General features: G+C 39.1%; 1 protein-coding gene across 1 annotated transcript; it reads right to left on the bottom strand.

Moving 5' to 3' along the window:
• Positions 1-16,904: 16,904 nt before the first annotated feature.
• Positions 16,905-20,188, bottom strand: KCNA3 (potassium voltage-gated channel subfamily A member 3). Its single transcript, XM_024119974.1, has one exon. It carries the CDS (start codon positions 20,057-20,059, stop codon positions 18,317-18,319), a length of 1,743 nt encoding a protein of 580 aa, XP_023975742.1. The 5' UTR covers positions 20,060-20,188; the 3' UTR covers positions 16,905-18,316.
• Between the last annotated feature and the right edge of the window lie 1,817 nt (positions 20,189-22,005).

Raw genomic sequence — 22,005 nt, 5'->3', positions numbered from 1 at the left:
GAGAACTAAATTTAAGGATACAAAATTTTAAATTCTGATATCCTATAGCTTATGATCCATTTAATTGTTTACAGTAACACTGTGTTGCTAGTCAGTAAAAGTACAGAATGTATCACAGACTGTTGATTCACAAGGGAAAGCAATTACAGTGTCTCTCTGTTGTTTGAGAAAAAAATTAAAATGTAGTATTATGTCATGGATTAACACATGAATGTTCTCCATATTCAAACTGAGCGGTCATCAGATTTTAATTTTATCCGAAATTACTTAAGTGGATTTTTAAATATGTGCATCAAATTTACCACATATTTGAACTATGGCTAAATGTTAATAATCCTGTTATCTAATACTTGATACCAATTATTTTTGAATAGTTACAGGAAATGAGCTTTCTTAAAATAAAGGCAGTTTTTCCACCCACTCCCCATTCCCGGTCCTCCCCTAATCACAGAATACATGTGATGAAAAACAATAGGCTGAAAAATGGCTAATATGGCGGGTCTCACAGTATGTTTTCTTTGACTTAGAATGTTTGTGGTTTCTTGGGTTTATTATTGCTTCTTTCAACTGTTCAGAAATCAGTCATTGTGATGGACTTTTTAAAAAGGAAATTAGAAAGGAGACCAGTGGAGAAGATAATCTTTCAGTCTAGATTTTTGACATCATATGGATTTAATGCCTATGGTCAGAGTGTGGGGACTTAGTATGTTTTAGATGGAAAATGTTTGGCTATCTACATGAGGGAGGACTATATTTTGGAAGTATCTAAAAAGGTCTGACAATAACAGCAACCATGCCTTGTAGCTTAGACCTGAAATTTCCCAATGTATCATTTAGAATTAAATTTTAGTCAAAGTTTTAAAGATCATGGCAGTGGTAGAAAAAAAAATAACTTGACAGAGAATGAAAAGTGTAAAGAACATGAGATTTAAAGTCATTTGCTGGCCATATGATCTTGGACAAGTCACGATCTTTCTAAATCTTGGTTGTTTAATCTCTAAACTTCAGATAGTATTATTACTTCATAAGGATATTTTAAGATTAAATAAGATATGTTAATGATCTTTGAAAAGTATGAGATAATAAACAAATGCAAGACATCTCTGAAAAAACTGAAGTGTTGTAGTTGTATTTGTTATTCTGATATGTGCATACTTTCTATCTGCATAAGATTTCAAAAATGGATTCTAAAACATTTAGCATATTACACAGAAATACTACACACACTGTTTGATTTCCCTCGTATGTGTAGGAACTTTTTAACAGAAATTATATCATTTCAAAAATGGTCTATACAGTGTCCTTAATAGGATATTCCTATTTGGTTTATAATCATACACTTTCATGGCATTTAGGAAAAACAGTCTGACAGTTAGTTTTACATAAACTAAATACTTAACCTCCCCACCCCAAACCTGGTATTAAGAGATCACACCATGGAAACAATTTACCGGAAGAGATACTACTATGTTTTGTTTTCATATGGTCAGTTCACAAATTGTTGTAAGATACACTATTAACACAATATGCTAGAATCACCATTTAGCAAATTTCATCAACTTTAAAAAAAATAGTTAAATTACTTCTTACAAAGATCACTAACACTAATACATTAAGAGACTTAATTACACCTAAAGTGAAAATTCAGATTCATATAACCAAAATTATCAGATTAAATGTTTTAATGAATTGCTCCACTAGTCAAAACATACATTTCCTATTATGATAGAGGCCTTTAAAAACTGCCCCCTTTTCTGAATGGAAGGATATAAGACTATACTTCTGGACAGATAATCTCAGTATGACAAAATATTTCTGTATTATTCAAATGGACTATCATTTTAACAATTTCTCTAGTGTCCATATTTTAGCATTTTTCTATACTAATCTCTTTCGACCATAAACCAGCAACCAGAAAATACTCTTCTTTTACAATGGATATAATTACCTATGGGCATCTTACCTATGTTGTACAAAACCTATAACCTTTCGTTTTCCCAACTGTCCACTAAAGCCAAACAGAAGTGTTTGGGTTATCCCTGAATTTTGTTTCTCACTCCTGAGCAAAATTAATTACAATGTGGCTCTATCAAGCCTCTTTTGTAGTCACAAAAATTTACAAAATTCTGTGAATATTATTTTAATTCATAGCCATTGTTTCTGGGACCAAAAGGGTATTAACTTTTAAATGTGACAAAAATGTACCTTACAGTCAGCTACAGTTCACTGGGAAGCATAATATACTTAATTTTGATTTGCTAAGTGTTTATTCAAGTACAACATTTTTTAAAAAGGTTCACTTGAACAGACATTTCATTTAGACAATTAACAACATTCAAAGATGAAATGATAAATCATAATAATTAAACCGTGGTCAAAATCAAAATATTTCCATGTTTTACATCTTGCTGAAGTCAATTAGCAAATATTGGAAACATGAATGTTTGGATTTTCAGTCTGTTCAGTCACATGAGTAGAGATGTGGTATCTAAGTGACTGGAGAGGAGCGACATGGACATGAACATGTATATTACAACCATATGAAAACAATATAGAATTTTCAAAGATGTAAAGAAACATACAGATTACTAAAAGGAACTGGGGCTCAGTGACATTAAAGGGACTTTCCTAGGGCACATGAGAGTTATTGGTAAAGCCAGCATGAAAGCACAGAGACACCTGCTCTACCAAACTGCGGCTTATGCGGAAATAATCAAGAGATCATAAGGCAAACACTCCTATCCCTCTAACCTCTTCCTACCTTCTCCTACTCCCAGGATTATAATGTTGAGTATGATAAAGCTCTGCTATAGTTTTAGCATTTCATATATGATTTTAAATCACCTTAACATCAAATTAAATTAAAAAAAATAACCTCCCCTCCTTTTCAGGTAATACATTAATCTGTTTCCATTCCGGAGAGTGATTTTTTTCTACTTTTTCATGATCCCATTTATAGACCAGTGACAATTCTCAGAGGAGAAAAAAATCCCATATTCTCTCTCACAAGCAATTTGAAGAATGATATGACACTTTCAAGACTTAAATCTTATTTCAATTTATTCATTCCTTCAGAAATTCATAAAAAATCTGAGTACTTAAGTATGCTTCAAAGCCTTTTCAAATGCATACAATGAGAATTTGGGGGCTAGAAAGGGCTTTGGAGTGTAACCCAGAACATCCATTTTGCAATTAGGAAACTGAAGCCTAGCAGTGGTAAGTGACTTATCTAGGGTCCCACAGGCAGAAAGTGGGTAAGAATTCTGGTTTCCTGATATCTAGAATAATACTATTTTTACTACCCATTTGGTGAACCTTATTTGATATGACAGTTTCTTCATCTGGTACCATTCTGTGCTTTTATTGCAAAGTCCAGATTTTGTCTTTATTTGAAACTGTAGCCTATAATAATAATGTGGATATGATATTAAACATACTATAATGCTTAAGGTTGTGTCATTGGTATTTTATAAAGGTAGCTCTTGTATCTATTTTGGTAACACCTACTGATCCTTACTAAAACATCTGCATGTCTAAGACCTCCTATTAGGACAGTTGTTTGGTTTGTTTCAATCATCCCAATAGCTGATGTGACCAGGCTGTGATCATCAGTTATGAGTATTAAGGTGGCTGGAAATGGACTATTCTCTGGGCCAGTGTCTCTACTACACAGGCTAACACAGAACAAAAACACCGTGGTGGCTATATTTTCACTTTAATCACAAATTATCCAGATTGGAGGTCCACGTAGCTCAAATCTGAGAGAGTTGTTATTTTTTTTACTTCATTTTTTCCTAGAGTGATCTGGTCTCAAAGTTTTGACCAGAGAAATTAACAGCAGATTGTGCAAAATCCATTGTAGACATTGCCTCAAAGAAAGTTACCTGGATTGTATCTCCTGTCTGTTTCTCTGCTACTAGGTATAAGATTGTTTCAGTTACTGATTCTTATATGTTAACAGTGAAATTCACCACCTGCATTTCCTTCTACAGAACATCAAAAAGTGTTATAATTTTGGTTTTCCTACAACAATATTTTGATAGTAATTGAAATTCTACAAGTACTCGTATTATAACTTAGCATTGTTATGCATTTAAATAGGAGATTGGAGTTTTACACATTTGTTCAGGTATATTTTGAAAATGAAATATGGAAATGAAAAGTCTTCTTTATATTAAATGTTCACAGTTTAACTTTCCATAAGGCTTATTAAATAATATGCAAATAGCTACCATTCTGCTGAAATGTCACAGTAAATACATTAATAATGGCACAGAAGTGAAATGTCCCCAATGGGAAATCATTTTCATGATCTCCTAAATCTCTTTTACAAATAAAACTTTGCTTTTCTTTTTAACTGAAAAAGTTCCATTTCTAAAAGAATATAAAAATAGAAAATGAGTCAAGAAACCTTTTACAGATACAATTTTTAAAGAAATTCTTAAAACATTAGATGAAATATTCTATATATCTTTAAGAATGTGCTTTGTCTCACCACACCAAACATCGCATGGAAACTAAATTAAATGAGTATATTATATATGAACTGTTGAAAGGTATAACTAAATGTTAAAATTTTAGTTAAGATAGACAACTTAAACATATAATAAGTACTACTATATTTAAAGTTAAGCTCAGCTAAAACCTACCTACAAGACTAATTTGCAAATCTATCATTTTGAATCAAAAAATAAAAGAATGTTTAATCAAGCAAGGCACATTTCTTTTAGGCAAGTCTGTCTTTAATACCATTCATCTGGGCACAGTGTAGACTTCGCTTATTTACGTATAAATGGGCTAATTTATGTATGAGGCTTTGGTACAAAACACACTTTCACAAATAAAGTTGCACATAACTCAGAACAGAGAAGATAACATTAATATACATCATGATTAAACACAGTCCAGTAATTAAATGAAAGAAGAAAACAGTGTAATAAGTTGCCTTGTTAGAAACAAACATTTAGGTTTTCTTTATTAGCAGTACTGATTAGTTTTGGATGATTAAATATCATCAAAATGTCAAAAGGTTGAAATGATACTTTCATATTTTTAATGTTCTTCTTCATTTCTTGGTCAAAATCTTTTATACTGCACACAATTTGAAGAGAATCCTCTAGGTTCAGAGCTGTTTCTTGTATATGAAGCATTTCTTAGAGACATGTTATTTAATGTCAACTGAAACAAAAGTATGTGCTGGCAGACAGATCACCATCCATCAGCAATATAACCAACACTGTATTCTTGATCTAAGCAATTTAAAAAGATCATCTTACTGGTCAGTGCAGCTCTACAGTTCTTTATGTGGGGCTCTTCAGGTATCTGTTGGACAGAGTAAACACAATAATTTACTGTATATTTAGTTTTTTAAAAATTATAGACTTTAGGTCAATATTAAATATTCTACTCATTACACTTTTAAAAACTTTATTTTTTTTACTGTTACCTTGAGAAGTTTGAGCAACTTAATTTTCTAAATGCATTAACCACATATTGAGAGCTTTTCATTGATAAGTCAGAAACAGTTTCAGAGTATGCTGAAATTATGAACTTTTTTCCCCTTATTAATAATGAACTCCGGCTTCCCTGGTGGCGCAGTGGTTGAGAGTCCGCCTGCCGATGCAGGGGACACGGGTTCGTGCCCCGGTCTGGGAAGATCCCACATGCCGCGGAGCGGCTGGGCCCGTGAGCCATGGCTGCTGAGCCTGCGCGTCCGGAGCCTGTGCTCCGCAACGGGAGAGGCCACAACAGAGGGAGGCCCGCATACCACAAAAAAAAAAAAAAAAAAAAAAAATAATGAACTCCAAATGTAGTCTAAACCAATGTGATTGTTTTTGGAATAGGAAATTTTATCTTCATCTTTAGACCATCTGAAAGGTACTGTCTACTGATTTTTAGAAAAATACATGTATCAATTTTCTCAATGTATTTTCAAGGTGTTGTTTCTTTTCTGGCTGTACATCCCACTGTGGTAATCTAAGATGAGAACTCCTTTGAAGTGAATAGAAATCCCATGCTCAGATAAGTGTTATGGAGAGGAAAAAAAGGAGAGAGGGAAACAGTCTCAAAATGAGTATTTTGACAACCATGTTCTAGGTACTACAGATGTAGTACCTAGAACTACAGATAATCTGTAATGACAGATTATCCTGTCATTACAGATAACTTTCAAATCTATTGATCCTTTAAAATATGAACTCTGTTCAGTTATATACCACTTTAGGGAATAAAAAATTAAGATAACAATAACCACTTAACCAAGGTCTGTGGAGAACCAAGAAATAAAAGTTCAAGTGTATTGCTTTCCTCTATCCAACTACAAAAAAATCATCTGGAAATAAGGATAATAAAGTGTTTCTTTAAAATAGCATAAGGCAGCACAACTATCTTGTTCACTGCTACATTCAGAATATAGAATGGTGTCTGGCACACAATAGACACTTTATATGCTCAGTGAATGAATAAATCCCTATTACTTTGTACAGTGTCTACACATAGGAGCTACTCAGTAAACATATGTTGAATGAATGAATGGATATATAAAAATTAGGTTTATGTACCCTAGAGATTTACTAATTGTGATAATTATACAAACAAAAACAGAAAATCCTACACCCAGCTTCGGGTTTCAATATGTGAATATAATCCATCATAATACATAGAGAAGACTGTTTCCCATAAATACTACTGGTCTTAGCAGGTGTCTCAAAACCAGTTGTAAATGCCTAATGATGGCCATCTGGAATTTGACTGTGCTCTTCATGCAAGAATCATTCACTCGCTAAACTACATGGTGTATACCTACTATTCTGGGAAATTATCTCGTGAAAAGTCTTCCTTTTTGGCCTGGATTATACTTGCTCATCCTTCATGAAAGAAGTAACTTCTTCTTAACCCTGGTCTTTAGTCAAAAAGCAAGAGTACATTCTTGCATCATAGTACACTTAATGTTCATTATGAAAGTTTAAAAATTACAGTGGTCTACTAGCTATTGATGACAACTAATTATAAGAAATCACAAGTAACATGAATGATATGATAACCTTTTTATTTCCTCAGTGCCTACCTTCTGCTCAATGCTACTGCAGCTTTGATTACCTTGAGATGGTTCTATTAAGCTATTCTTTTCTTGATGCGCCCTTTTTATATAAGGGGCTGGGGCTTTCTTTAACTTCATGTGTCAATACCTGCTTCAAGGCTCTTGGGATTATTCAGTCTGGTACAGCTTGGCATCCTAATAGACTATAGGTGTGGAAGGAGTTGCAATTCAACAGAAACAAAACAAAAAATAAAAGTGATATTTAGATCGTAATCATATTGTTTATATTAGTGGCTAAGAAATGGGTTGAAGGCCTTAGAAAAATGAACATTGACTTAAGTATCGAAATTACAGAAGAGAGAAAGGAAGTATGATGGTGACTTATAATTGAAGATATCAATATTTGACCAAATAAATATTCTAACATATAAAGCAAGAAAAAAGGATAAGAATAGTCAAATTTCAATAGCTATCAAGTCTGTGAAAAAGTAATTGATACCTCTACCCAGGCCTAAATGAAAGAGGTACAGATACCCAGGTTACCTGTTAGTCTTGCTAACTCGTGTCTGAAGATGAAAAAGCTGAAATCATTCTGTAACGCGGTGTTATGGGAACTTTGTCCTCGTGTGTCTATACTTTGACATCTACTAAATAACTTGCAGTTGGCCGCACATCAACAACTTCTACAAATTCTACCAGCTAAATGGTCATGAATTAGCCCCAAGGACTAGAAAGAGTTCTTGCTAAATTACGTATAATTCTCTGATTGTCCTCTTGGAAATTATGTACTCTGGGGAGCAGAAAAGTTTAAACTCACGCAGTAATTAAAAGTGGTAATGTGCCAAGATGTGAGCTTTGTCAAAATCTGAAAGTCATGCGAAAATGAGCTGTGAGGTATAAGCAATACTACTTTAAGCAGTATTTAGGTCTACTAAAAATAAATCTCCTCAATTCACATAGTAATATAATTTATAGCAATATAAATTGACCTTTCAAAATGAGTTAAAATGTTTGCAGGTAAAAAGTTTACAGAATCTAGGTATAAAGCAACTCAGACCCAGTTCTTACTTGGAGAAGTTATTTCTCTCTATGGTTTTTAGTCGCTTACTACATTTTGAAATCTCACATATAGTCACTCTTGTTTAACTGATTTTAATTACAATTTCTTATAAAAGTAATAGATCAGTGAATTCCTCAAATACACATTGCTCTTCCTCAAATACACCAGGTATTTTGTTTTGTCCTTTAGTCTTACCTGAGGTAAATATAAAATGTAATGGCATGTGAGGCTGCCTCTTAAATATCTAATACCTTGGCTATACCAGGTTGCAATAGACTATCTGGAAAAACCCATATTGAGTTAAATAATAAAAATAAACAATGTTACAATTCCTCACCCAAAACCAGAAAAAAAAAAAAGAAATGAAAATTATTTATTTTCAATTCTCTAGTCTGTGTCATTTCCTTAAAAAGTCCTAACAATGTGTCCTCAGAGGAGAGAAATGATCTCTGTCCTACATGGCCTTAATTGTACAACGTGATAGAAAATGAAAGAGTTTCTAAGTTCTACTTGTCTACAGATGTAATCTCAAGCATATGCAGACATGCATTAGCTTTGATTAATTTGGTGACGTATCTGTTAAGGAAACTGTGCCACTGCATGTGCAGAGGCAACACCCAGGTGAATCTCTGGTCTGGTCTGCCTGAGAAATCCAGGGAAAGGAGAAAATCCAGAACTGGTGTGGGGAAAGTTCCTCGCTATTCACATCAGGAGAATCCCCATTTCCTACAGCAGAAGAAAGTGCATTTGTTATCATATTGCCTAAAATCATGGCAATATCTGCAGTACTCATTTATATCAATGTTTTAATTAGTTTCAGTTATTCCATATTACACTTTGGCTTTTCAAGGCTGCTAGGAATCTCCCAATACCAACATATGCTACTGGACTGCCTCTCACCTTCCATCTTATTTTATTTAGAAGCAGCTTAAGTTTTGCCATTATAACAGTCAGTCTAAGAATCCACCCTTATTTCTTATGGATGGATCTTCTTTCATATATGAACAAGTCACTTTTAAAAATAGCCGATTTTTGTGATACTACCACATAACTTGACAACTACATGAAAAATTAGGTTATATTGTAAAAGAAATAATTTTATCCAGTAAGGCCTTATGTACAGTAATATAATTCTTTAACGTGATTCATTGATGAGATCTCTAATAATTTATTCAATCAGCTTCCATAGTCCTGAAGACCCCATGGGTCTTTAAGGACTCACTATTAACTGAAACCAAGACTGAACTTACAGGGAAGTTTCTTAGAATGTCTGCTAGATAGGTAAGTTCCTGGATATATTACTTGCTTGTTCTGATTTTTGCTGTCTGTACTACTTGGGTCAATCAGTCAACAAGTATATACTGAGTATCATTTATAAAGAGCATTCTATTAGCTATTAGGTAGGGAACACCGTCTCTGTGAGGCATTCTGACTTCCAGATACCCTTGGCGATTAGGAGTGACATCACATATAATGTTATATTTAACACGCCCCCCCTGGAGCATGTTTTGCCAAATGGAAGGCTTCTCCAGTGAACCAATTACGAGGAATTTCATCCAAAAGAGCATGGGGAGGAGTACAAGCCTCACAGTGATAAAATGAAGCATAGATACACAACACGAAAATTTTGTTTGTAGTTTAAAAACGCTCAAACTGGAATTCTATTCCCTTCTTCTCATCACTCCCTCAAATAAATACTCATTAAGCACTAACCTTATTCCAGGTAATATTCTAGGCCTTGGAGGATACAGTACCAAAGAACAGACAAAAATCTTTGTTCTCATGGAAGTGAAGGGAAGACAACAATAAACAAAGTAAGTGAAATGTCTAATATTTTAGAGGATAAAACAGATCAGAGGAAGGTATAGGGAGTCCTGTGGAGGTGGCAATTTTAAACAGAGCAGCCAGGAGAGGCTCCAGCGAGACAGTGACACCTAAGGAGGTGAAAGAACGAGCCGTGCAGAGAGCAGACGCTACAGCCTTCCAGGCAGGGGAACAGGAGGTATAGAGACCTGAATAGAGCACGCCAGATATATTTGAGGAAGAGCAAGGAGGCCAGTGCAGCTGCAGTTAAGGATGAACCTGAAGAGGAATCAGAAATAAGGTCAGAAGGGTAATGGGGGGCTAGATGAGGTAGGGCCTTGTAGGCCACTGTAAGTTCTTTAGTTTATACTCTGTGTGAAACGGGGAGCCAAATGGGGGTTTTGCCGCAAAGAAGTAACATGATCTGACAAGTGTTTTAAAAGGAACACTCTGGCTGCTACGTTAAGAATAGGCTCAGGCAGGGGAAAGGATAGGAGGCAGGGGGCCAGTCAGGAGGGTCGAAAATCGTCTGTAAAAATCCAGATGAGAGATAACGATGGCTTGGATGGTAGCAGAAGTGGTTAAGACTCTGGAAACATTTAAAAAGTGGAGCCAACAGGATTTGCAAACAGATTGGATAAGGGGTGTAAGAGAAAGACGATTCGAAGGATTTTAGCTTGAGCAACTGGAAAATTGAAGTTGCCAGTAACTGAGATGGGGAAGAAGTCAGGAGGCATGGGCTTGATGGCGGGGGTGGGGAAGGAGAAGGAAGCTCAGTTTGGGATATATTAAGTTGGAGACAGACATTAGCTGTGCAAGTGGAGATGTCAAGTAGACAATCAGAAATTCAATCCGGAGTTCGGGAGAGGGGTCCAAGTGGGAAATATAAATTTACGTATAGATCATCTAAAGCTATGAGAATAAGACTGAACTCAGAAAGAAAAGAGGTCTAAGGACTAAGCCATGGAGCATGGGGTTCTCCAACATGAAGACCCAGGAGAGATGAGGAAGAACCAGTAAAAGAGTTTGAGAAGGAAAGGTCAAAGAGGTAGGAAGAAAATCCAGAGTGTGGTATCCTGGAAGTTAAATGAAAAATTTCTTCCCAGAAGTGGGAATGTACTCTACAGTGCCAAATGCTTCTGATAGGTCAAATGAAATGATTACTGAGAAATGGCCCGGGGTATAGCTATAGGAGGTCACCACTGACCCTGAAAAGTACACTTTTGGTGAAGTGGTAGGGGTGAAAGCCTGAACAGATTCCAGAGAGAATGGGAAGGGATTCAACGGTGAACAAAGAGAGATACAGTCCCCACTCTCACAGAGGAAATAGACATTAATTATACAACACAAATTAATGTAAAATTACAGCTATGTCAAGATAACATACTATATACTTTTTTAGATTTGAGCATCTATGAAATTAGGATGTACCTTAAAATCACTGGTACTTTCCCGTATAATTGGCAGTTTTTCTTTGTTTTTAAAGGCATATAAAATAATGGTGGTTCTAATAGTCAAAAGCACTTAAATTTGATGAAATATACCATAATAGAGGAATTGATTAAACCAGAGTCATGAGAGATATCTTGGAGGAAGTATTGAAGTAAAAATAGAAGTAAATGAGATGAGGAAGGGAGGAAGGGGCCAGTAGTGGGAACATTTGCAAAGATCCCCATTCTTAAAAAGGGAGCTTATTCTGTAACTGGAAGAAGATCAGGGTTGCTGGAGTACAGCAGAATGAGGGAAGGAGCACAGGTACAGGATAAGGCTAGACATGAGGGCTAAGCCAGATCCTATGGGGCCATGAAGGCTATGTTAGGCCTTTGGGTCTCTATTCTAATAGACCCAAAGAACAGGAAAAGACCTTGAAAGAATTTTAAGCAGAGGCAGGTGATATAATCAGATTGAGTCTCGAAAAGATCATTCTGGCTAGCAGGTGGAAAAAGGGTCAGGTTGGCCACAGGAAATGTGGCAAGGCCAGTTAAGAGACCTTCACACTTATCCAGCATAGAGGTGATAGGAGTGTGGACTCTGGTAGTGGTAGCGATCTAGAAAAGTGGATTCTTTTTAGAGATATTTAGGAGGCGAAATGACAAAACCTCAGTTATAGACTGAATGTATTTACTACTTTTTGAATCTAATACATATTACTACATTAATAGATACAATAAAACTGCCTTTTAAGCAAGGCTTTAAGAAATAAAAATGATTTGTAAATGTTTATGCTGCACATATGAATGAAAGCAAATATTTTGGAAATTCACTAATTTTCAGAAAAAGAATTAGACTGTTTAGATCTACAGACAACAAGTAAATACATCTTAGGATAGGGAATAACTTATGAAGAGGTGAAGTGTGTGTGCGTGTGTGTGTGTGTGTGCGTGTGTGTAATAAATTAACCCCACTGGTTTCTCTTCCAAATTAAATTAAAGGTTTTAATTTAAGGAACATGTTTAAATGCAAAAAAATAAGAACCTTAGGATTCTTAAAGAAAAAGAGTTTAAAATAAACTTAATGGAAAACAAGTGAAACAGCAGTGCTGATTGGCCTGTAACACGTAGGCACAACACTGATTTTCATTCTAAGGAGTTGGTGGGGATCCCCATAGAGATTCCCCAGAGCCTTTGTGCTCTCAAGGGAGGGGTGAGGGTGAGGTTGGGGGCTCATCGGTAGAGAAAAAGCTCCTCTTCATTCCCTATCACCATGCTGGGGGCTATGATCCCTGGATCTGCAAAGTCAGAGCCCTGCATGCACAGGTTTATTCCTAACATTCTTCAGATAGGATGAAACATGATTTTTTGTTCATTTAAATGTTATCTTACTAACAATCAGAATCCCAGGATTTACTTTTCAAGCGAGAGTTCCTATCCTGCACTATTTAGATTGCAACAATAATAAAATGGCTCCCAAGAAAATGATGAAGCCTCTTTTCCAGATCTCTTCTTTAATGCATTTGATAGTTTAATGGTGCAAAATCTGAAATGTAAGAAAAAACACATCCAATACAAAAAAAAAGAAAAAGAGAGAAAAAACATGAACACTTTTTTTGTAAAATGTTTTTTCTTTACAATGTCAAAGACAAAATTAGTTCGTAGTATCACTGAAAACAAAGACAAATATTTGAAAACTTTCTAACCTGTCTGAATAATTTAAAGAATACTATTATCATGTATACTCTGTGGCAACGGCCATTTTCTGGCAGGAGGCTGGGGGCTGAGTAACAATGTTAAGGTTTGGGATCTGCATGGCTTCCCTTCTTCTTGTCTTCTCTGATTTGCCTTCTCTCAAAGATTATCAACCACTTTCAGCAGGTTATAAAAAACAAGTGATTTCATTTATGTATAAAATTACTACACAAAATGTAGGAAATTAGTTGTATAAAAGCAATAGTTTTATCCTCCTTAGTTTAAAAGGCCAAATACAAAACAGAAGGAAAAAACCCCACCCTAAAATGCAATCCTTCAATATCCTCTTCCCCATTCTTATGCTCCTCACCTCTATCTCACAGTGTTTCTGTAAGTCTTCAGACTCAGGGGCACATGTGCTTCTTTGCATTTCTTAGTGGGAGGGGCTATCACTTCTATTCACCGCTGAGAGGTAGAAAGAACTTGTAACTACTGTAGAAAATGTTGAAATTTTAAATGTATTGAGAAGTCAGTAAATTACAGTTACGGTTCTCAAAGGAATAGATTATTGGTATATATTATATATATTGGATTTATATATGATCAGGAAAGCAATTACTTGAGTATGTTATATACCAAAGAGGTAAACAATAAGTTTTATGTATATGAACCATAGCTTTAAATTTCTTCATACTGTGTACTTAAAATTTCAATCCCAAAATTTTATTTCAAAGTTGAGAAATAACTGATATAACACTCCTCTTATGTGCAGCCATTTGTGATTATGTCACCTTAGTTGGTGGGTATTTAAATTTGCTCTAATATCAGTTTAAAACAATACATAAGAAATAAAACAACAGCAATGTTATTGTTTTTATCTCTGGATTCACCAGCTATAGGGTATACACATTTTCCCAGGGTTTTGACAGATGTGCACTGATCCAATCACACCTCCTCCCATGAATCTCTTGTACACACAGACATACGTATACCTTTCAACATCCAAGACAAGCAATTGAGCTCAGTGAAGTCTGTGGTTTGACAAAGCTAAGTAGCATGTGTAAACTTAGACTCATTAGCATTCTGCTCTAAGCCCAATTCACTACCCATTTTCATTTTCTAAATGCCTTAGGACCTTAGGGAAGGGGCTACAACTATTATGTGGGTCACAATTATATTCTAATTTTTTTTTTAAGCACAGTTGCTCTTAAAGATTCATGGAGTGGTTAGGTAAGGCAATAATGTCACAAATTTCAACGAAATGGCAACCTCCTTCTGCTTTCCATGCTTTTGTTCTAAGTAATTTCCCCCTTCTTAATAAGGGACAGTCAAAATGTTTATACTATTTTCTGGCATGGTTCTTCAGTAACCTAAGCAAAGTATGAGAAAATGGAAAAACAACAATCTGCATAATATCAATACTATCCTCTCTGGTAGATTAAAACACATGAAAATAGGAAATTAATCTTAAAACTGAAAAATATCCATTGTCCTAGCAGGTATCACTACCAAGACTAATTATACTTTCTGAGTACTATAATATTAAATCTAGATAAATCAATCGTGTAAGAAAATAATCTTTTGTTACTCGAAAGGTCAGTCTCTTCATCTGATTTAAATACCATATTTGGTCCCTGTGGTTAAAAATATCTGATGGTTAAAAAAGGGTTAATTTTTCAGTATGCTGAATGAATTACATTTCTGGAAATATGTTCTTTACATGAATTCATTAATTAGTAACATGGGCTGAAGTCAAACCTAAAAGCATAATAAATTTATTTTCTCAATCTCTTTCAAGTCACTCAATAAAGGGAACATGGGTTTTGAGGCCACAATGACCTAGCTTTAAATCATGCTGGATCTCTTGCTAGCTGTGAAGTCTTAGGGAAATCACTTAGCTTTAACCATCTGTTTTTTACCCTCCTAAGATGGGGTTAATACCACTGCAGAATTGAGAAGTGTCCTGGACATGATTGACCCTTAACAAATCGTAATTATTATTGTTATTATAGAAAGTAAATAGGAAGACACTGATTATTGATGTATTTCATGCCATTCACAAGGCTTGATATTAATTATACAATACCTGTAATGATCACAATCATAATGTAATCTCTTAGCAAATAATGTAATGTAATCTCTTGGCAAAATCTCTGATGCAATATACCTGCATTAACATTTACCCTGTGAGGGTAACACAACAACCCTATGAGGTACTATTTATTATCCTCATTTTACAAATAAGGAAACCGAAGCACAGAGAGATTAAGTAATTTGCTCAAGGTCATACAGTATTCAAACCCTGGCAATATGACTGCAGAACTTATGCTTTAAATCACTTCATTAAAAGCCTGAAAATAACACTAATGTAAGATAATAGCCATTCACTCATCAAATGTATTAAATACAAACAAGGTGCTACATTTGGTGCTGGGCACTAGAATCCAAAACTTTGTCAAGACCTGTACAGAACCTATAACCTTCAAGGAGCTTACAATATGGCGACCAGAAGGAATAATACTACCTCAAAGTTATGACTCAAAAGTCATATTTTTCTGGGTTAAAAAAAGTCTCCTTTGTATTACTGTTATTTAAAAACCATACAATTCCAAAAATTATGGCACAACCATAATTTACTTATAGAACTAATCAGGGTTTCTACATCTTCTGAATAACTGTGACTAAAACTGTTACTGCACTTTGTTCATCTTTATGCTAACATCTTTTAAGAACAGATACAAAAATTATTCTTACGTAATTACTAGAGTGTATCTACATATCGCCACTAAAATGGGTCCTAAAAACAATTTCTGGTCATTAAGAATACCAAAAGTTTGGTCGAAAGGTGGATCAATGTTAAAGGCTCAAACAAGTAGCAAAGGGAACTAGATAAAGGAGTTCTATTTCGAAGACCATATATAAGAACAATGACTCTATGACCAGGTACACAGATTTCTTGCTTCTGTTTTTTTGGGGTTTTTTTTGTCTTTTCCTCCTCTTCCCCCTCATATAGTTGTAATCATTATTTTTCACTCTCTCAAATGCACAAATAATAAAGTAAGTAGGCTTCTGACTACCTGAAAATATTTTATGAGCTTTAAAAATAGTGTTACTCTCACTCTAGGATAAGATAGTTAAACCTATCAAACCAAAAAGCAATTGTGGATAATGTATAATTTATACTTTATATAATGTATATTCAATAAAATGAATATGCTAAAATAAACTGTTACCCTTATTGCAATTTTAACCATCTTTGTTTTGAAGAACTGTACAATTGCACACTACTAAATAATTCTGTAAATGAAATCAGACCAATAATCTAACAGCAGGTCTGCCTTTTATCCTTTTTTCAGGGGAAACACGTTGTTCAGAAGCCAAGGAGATTAGTAACAGGAATGGAATCATTTTCAGCTCAGTTTGGGTGAAGGTTATTCTGAAGAGAAATGACTTTTTTTCCCACTTTTTTGCAATAAGCAATGGAAACCAAAGAATAGTTGGCAACCTGGACATCAAACATAAAAGGTGTTATAAGTGATCTTTAAAAGGCACCTAGCATATAATGAATATAAAACTATTGATTTTGCAAGTTAGGACAAATCTAGATATGAATGGCATCCCCCTGGTTCCCTGTACAAAAAGAGAGTGTTCTCAGTAGCTCCCACAGTGCTCACCTGATGCTGTTTTCTGGCCATCCCTGGCACAAGGCTGAAACTTGCAAGTACTTCCCCAAGGTTTGGTTACTTCCTGTTCCTCCTTCTTATTGATTGTCTGCAATTCCCTCAGTTAAAAGCGTGCATCCTTTATATTTTTCAAGTATATTTAGTTTTTCAAGGGCTGTGATGGTGACACTGTTGTTGCGGGATCTGGATAATGCTTTTAAAGAGGAAGTCTGAAGGTCCCTTGTAGTAAGGTTTCAGGTATATTGATTGAATCTTTCACCTGTTTATGTGTAGAACACTTTGACATTTGCTTTTTAACTTCATTTGTTGGCTTGAAACTTCTTGGGAAAAGAAAACAGTAGAGAAGCATCTTTTAAAATGATTGCCTAATTACTGGCATTTCATTCAAATCATGGCTTATTGTGGTGTATATTTAACATTCCAATGACGATATTTTCCTTTTCAATTCAGTCAATATGGGATGACATCAGTGATTTTCTGTAGTAAAAATATGCATTTTGTGATTCATTTCACCACTTTGGATTCTCAGACTTTACTTGTGCGGTTTATTCAAACAGTGGTTTTCCTTGTGAAATCATGTAAGTAGGAACCATCTGGAAAGGTTACTGTGGAAACAGCAGGGGCTAGGGGGTGGGGCTAGAGAGCAAGAGATGCCATGACAACCTTTTCGGGTTTCCCGGGAAACATGGGTTGCTATGGGAACTGCATCAGTCAGGTCCGAATTAGTAACTTCTGCTGGAAGGAGTGTCTGCCACTTTAATCTTCTTGTGATATTGCAGAAGCTCATCTCTCAGATGCATTAGGAAATTTTTTTGTTTCTCTCAGCAGCACTGAAAACATCTGTTTCTAAACTTTGATAGATGTTAGCTGGAATGCATACAGAATTTCATAGGAATCTCTTAGTCTAATACTTTCGAAATGCTTAACAAGCCCCAAAGAGTTAAACTAATTAGTCAGATCGGGACATCTTGGGCATTTCCCTTAGTTCAAAGTTGTAGAGATCCTTAAAATTCCGGGAGGGGGGCTTCCAAATAGAAATTCCAGTTGAAAACAAATAAACCTACGGTGGGTTTACAAGTCATTGTTCTAAATAGACTTTTTATCCACCTATCCACAGTGTTGGCAATTGAACTAAATATTCAATAATGTTGATGGGTCCATCAAACTGAAGCATCCTTTAAGTATGTGCCTGCTTTACTTAGTAAAGAAACAGCTGCCTTTGGATTCTGAGGTTAGACAGTTACTCTGTTCTTTAGTTTCATTTCCTTCCAGGATGTACAGTTTTTTTGTTTGGTTTTCTTTTTTTGTCTTTTTTTTTTTTACAGAGCATGTGCTAAAAATCAAGTTTAAAGTAAGTTTGTTGTTCGAAATATTAAGAGAGGGAGACAGGAAAAAAAAAGGAGAGCTGAGAGAATGCAGCCCACTTGCAAAACAGACACCTGTTTCAGTATGAAGCAGTAGGGAGAGGGAGAATGAAGTGTGCTTTCCACTTCTTCATGTCCTTTCCTTGATGAATGGTCTGGAAATGTATAAAACAAGGGCATACACAGACCAAGAGGGCACGTTCCACACAATACTGGGCACAGCATGTCACTTGTTTCATATATTAAACATCAGTAAATATCTTTTTGATGTTGACACAGGAGTTGGGATTATTGTTCGTGGTGCAGGTGGCCGTGGAATTGCCCGTTTTGAAGGGGGTCTGGGGGAAAGCGCTATGGTTCATATCCCCCTCTTCGATCACCATATACTCCGACTTACTTAGCGTCGAGTTACTCCTCGCTTTCCGGAGCTCCTCGGCTGAAGGGGAGAGGTGCTGGCAACTTCCCACGTGCAAGTACTGGGCTTGCTCTTCCCCTTCTGTCTCTCGGTGGTAGAAGTAATTGAAGTTGGAAACAATCACAGGGACTGGCAAAGCAATGGTCAAGACACCAGCGATGGCACAGAGTGACCCCACAATCTTGCCCCCTATGGTCACTGGGTGCATGTCACCGTAACCTACGGTCGTCATGGTTACCACAGCCCACCAGAAGGCATCAGGGATACTGCTAAAACCTGAAGTGGGGTCGTCTGCCTCCGCAAAATAGACGGCGCTGGAGAAAAGGATGACCCCAATAAAGAGGAAAAAGATGAGCAGCCCCAACTCCCGCATGGAAGCCTTCAGCGTCTGCCCCAGGATCTGCAGCCCCTTGGAGTGGCGGGAGAGCTTGAAGATGCGGAAGACCCTCACCAGGCGGATGACCCTCAGGATGGCCAGGGACATGGCTTGCTGTCCATTGCCTTGTCGCTCAGCCAGCTCGGTGCCCAGAGTGATGAAATAAGGGATGATGGCCACAATGTCTATCAGGTTCATGATATTTCGCGAGAAGGTGGCTTTGCTGGGGCAAGTGAAGAACCGCACCAGCAGCTCAAAGGAGAACCAGATGATGCACAGAGTCTCCACCACGAAGAAGGGATCCGAGAAGCTGGAGGCTCCCGCGGGGGCCCCCGACGTGCTGTTGCTGGCCGTCTCGAACAGCTCCTGCGACGGAGAGGCGGTGTAGTACTTCTCATCGCGGAACTCGGGCAGCGTCTCCAGGCAGAAGATGACGATGGAGATGAGGATGACGAGCACGGACACGATGGCGATGCCCCGGGCCGGCCCGGAGCTCTCCGGGTACTCGAAGAGCAGCCACACCTGGCGCTGGAAATCTCGGCGGGGCAGGGGCCGCTCCTCCTCCCGCAGGAAGCCCTCGTCCTCGCGGAACTTCTCCATGGCCTCCTCGCCCAGCTGGTAGAAGCGGATCTCCTCGGAGAAGATGTCGATGGGCACATTGACCGGCCGGCGGATTCGGCCCCCGGACTGATAGTAGTAGAGGATGGCGTCGAAGCTGGGCCGGTTGCGGTCGAAGAAGTACTCATTGCGGAGCGGGTCGAAGTACCTCATGCGCCGCTTGGGGTCGCCCAGCAGAGTCTCCGGGAACTGGCAGAGGGTCTTGAGCTGCGTCTCGAAGCGCAGCCCCGAGATGTTGATGACCACGCGCTCCCCGCAGCAGTCCTGCTCGCCGGCGGCGGGCAGCGCGGGCGGCAGCGGCTCGTAGCGGTCGCAGCCGCCGCCGCCACCGCAGCCGCCCTGAGGCGGGTCCCCGCCGCCGTCGGTCGCCTCCGGCTCCAGCAGGTGGTCCCCGGGCACCACCGTCATGTCCGGCGGCAGCTCGGGGCCCGCGGTGGGCTCTGCGTAGCCGGGATTCACCAGCGTGTGGGCGCCGCCGCCGCCGCCGCCGCTCGCGGGGTGCTGCGGCGGGTGGGCGCGGTGGCAGGCGGAGGGCGGCGGCGGCGGCGAGCGCAGGAGGCTGAGGTGCTCGTCCATGCGGCGGGGAACAGGCGGCGGCGCGGGGCCTGCTCGCTCCTCCTCGCGCTCCCCGCCCCTTCGCCGCCTCCGCCTCCCGCCGAGCCCGCCGCCTGTTGCTGTTGCTGTCGCTGCCGCGAGGCTCGGTCTGGATCTGGCGCTGTCCGCCGGGCTCCTCCAAAGAGACGCCTCCTCAGCCCTCCTCCTCCCTTCCCCGCGGGGCGCGCGCCCGCCCCTGCGCGTCCCCTCCGGATTCCGGCCCACCGCGCGGGCGCGCGCCCCGCTCCCCGGGAGCCGTCCGGCCCAGCTCTTCCCCGCCGCCCTCCTCGTCCCTCTGGGTCACCCGAACGCCCACATTTTGCACTTCGGCGTCCCCACGGAGGCCTCGCCCAGCCCAGGCGGCCCCTTCTCCGGCCCCCCGAGGCCCCGTCGCCGTCGTGCGGCTTCCCGATTGGCCCTGGGCCGCACCGCAGCCGGCAGACGCAGGCCTCCTCGCCGCGCAAGATCCACCTGGGCCCCTCGGGGAGGGGGGCTCCGCGGAGCCGAGGTGGCCGAAGGCGGAGGCGGGCTAGGAGGGAGGACGGGGACTTGCTCTGGGGCCGCCGCGGTGTCGAGGCAGGGAGTGGCAGGCCAGGTGGGCGCCCTGGGCAAGAGGCAAGCCGGGTGCCTGCATCCTGAGCCCACTCGAGGGTGAAAGACCGCCAGGCCGGGAGGGCTCTAAATAATTTCGCTCCTGTTTGGATGAGAAGCCCAGCGGAGTAATGGGTACTGAAGAGTTTCGCACCCGGAGTCTGAAGAAAATGGTCATTAAAGACATTCAGGGGCTTCATTTCTGCAGTGGATAGTTCACACTACCTTTCTTAGCTGAGATTTCAGCCATTAGGAAGAATCAAGGACCCAGTTTCTGGTTAGGTTTGGCGAGGGCAGCCTGGCCTTTTCAGTACAGTGAGTTTCCTATCGGTGCAAAAATAAGAGGAAAATGAAAAAGGAAATTCACATCTCCAGTCCGTGGTGGGAGGGACGGGAGCCAGACCAGTACCTAGGCCGTGCCTGATGTTCCACCGCTGGCCTTGCCGTAGGGAATTGGTCACGCTCTAGTTGTTAAACTGGGAGAACAGTCATTCCACAACTCGTATCTCTGTTGCTTGATTTTGGCTTGGAGATAATAACTAACAATTGTCCCCTTTGAACCTAAATTATTTCTTTAAATTGTTGTGGGCACACTGAACACAATTTCTGTTTCCAGACGTTTTAGCAACTCCAATTTAGAGTCAACCCTAGGCTTAAAAATGTGTTTTCGATGGTATCATTCAAATCATTTACAAAAGAGGAACTGTTGTGTAGACAATTCCCTCACCCTTTATACCTTAGCTGACAATTTGACTTGAAGTAAGAGTGACCTGTGGTCATTGCTTTCCATACCACTCTCAACTGTGAGGTTCTCTAGGGCAGAGCCAGATCTTATCCAATTTATATTCCTAACACCTACCAAAGTGCCTGATCAATAGTAGGAACTCAGTATACGTTTGTTGAATTGAATTCCCCAACAAGTGATGCTTTGTATTTCTATCTGCTCTAGAGTGTCAACATTTCTTTCTTCTGAGCCCAGGACCACTGAGATTCCTGGGATGAGGGGTGGGGAGAAACCGAGCTCCCAGTACAGTATGTTACTCAGTTATGCCACAGGGTTTCCACCTTTGCCTTTTCTGTGTACAGCAAGCACCCATGTTCTTTACTGTCCTTTATCTTCCACATCGCCTCCAGGTCAGTGCGGGCACTGCAGGCAGTAACATATGTTGTAAGATGGTAAAAGTGGACAACCAGGTAAAGTACTCTCTCACAAAACTAGAACAGTGTACTTGAGCTGGTAATTAGGGTAGCAGTATAATCAATCATTCATATATTTAAATCTAAGACAGATGGCTCGCTGCAAGGATGGCTGGTAGAATATGTTGTAAGATGGTAAA

Source organism: Physeter macrocephalus, chromosome 4, assembly GCF_002837175.3.
Source record: "Physeter macrocephalus isolate SW-GA chromosome 4, ASM283717v5, whole genome shotgun sequence".
In the NCBI taxonomy this organism is placed as follows: Eukaryota; Metazoa; Chordata; class Mammalia; order Artiodactyla; family Physeteridae; genus Physeter; species Physeter macrocephalus.
The sequence above is the reverse complement of the archived record's forward strand: the minus strand, read 5'-3'. Positions and strand labels throughout refer to the sequence as shown.

Coding starts and splice junctions, on each gene's coding strand:
- KCNA3 (XM_024119974.1), bottom strand. CDS start 20,059: ATGGACGAGCACCTCAGCCTCCTGCGCTCGCCGCCGCCGCCGCCCTCC.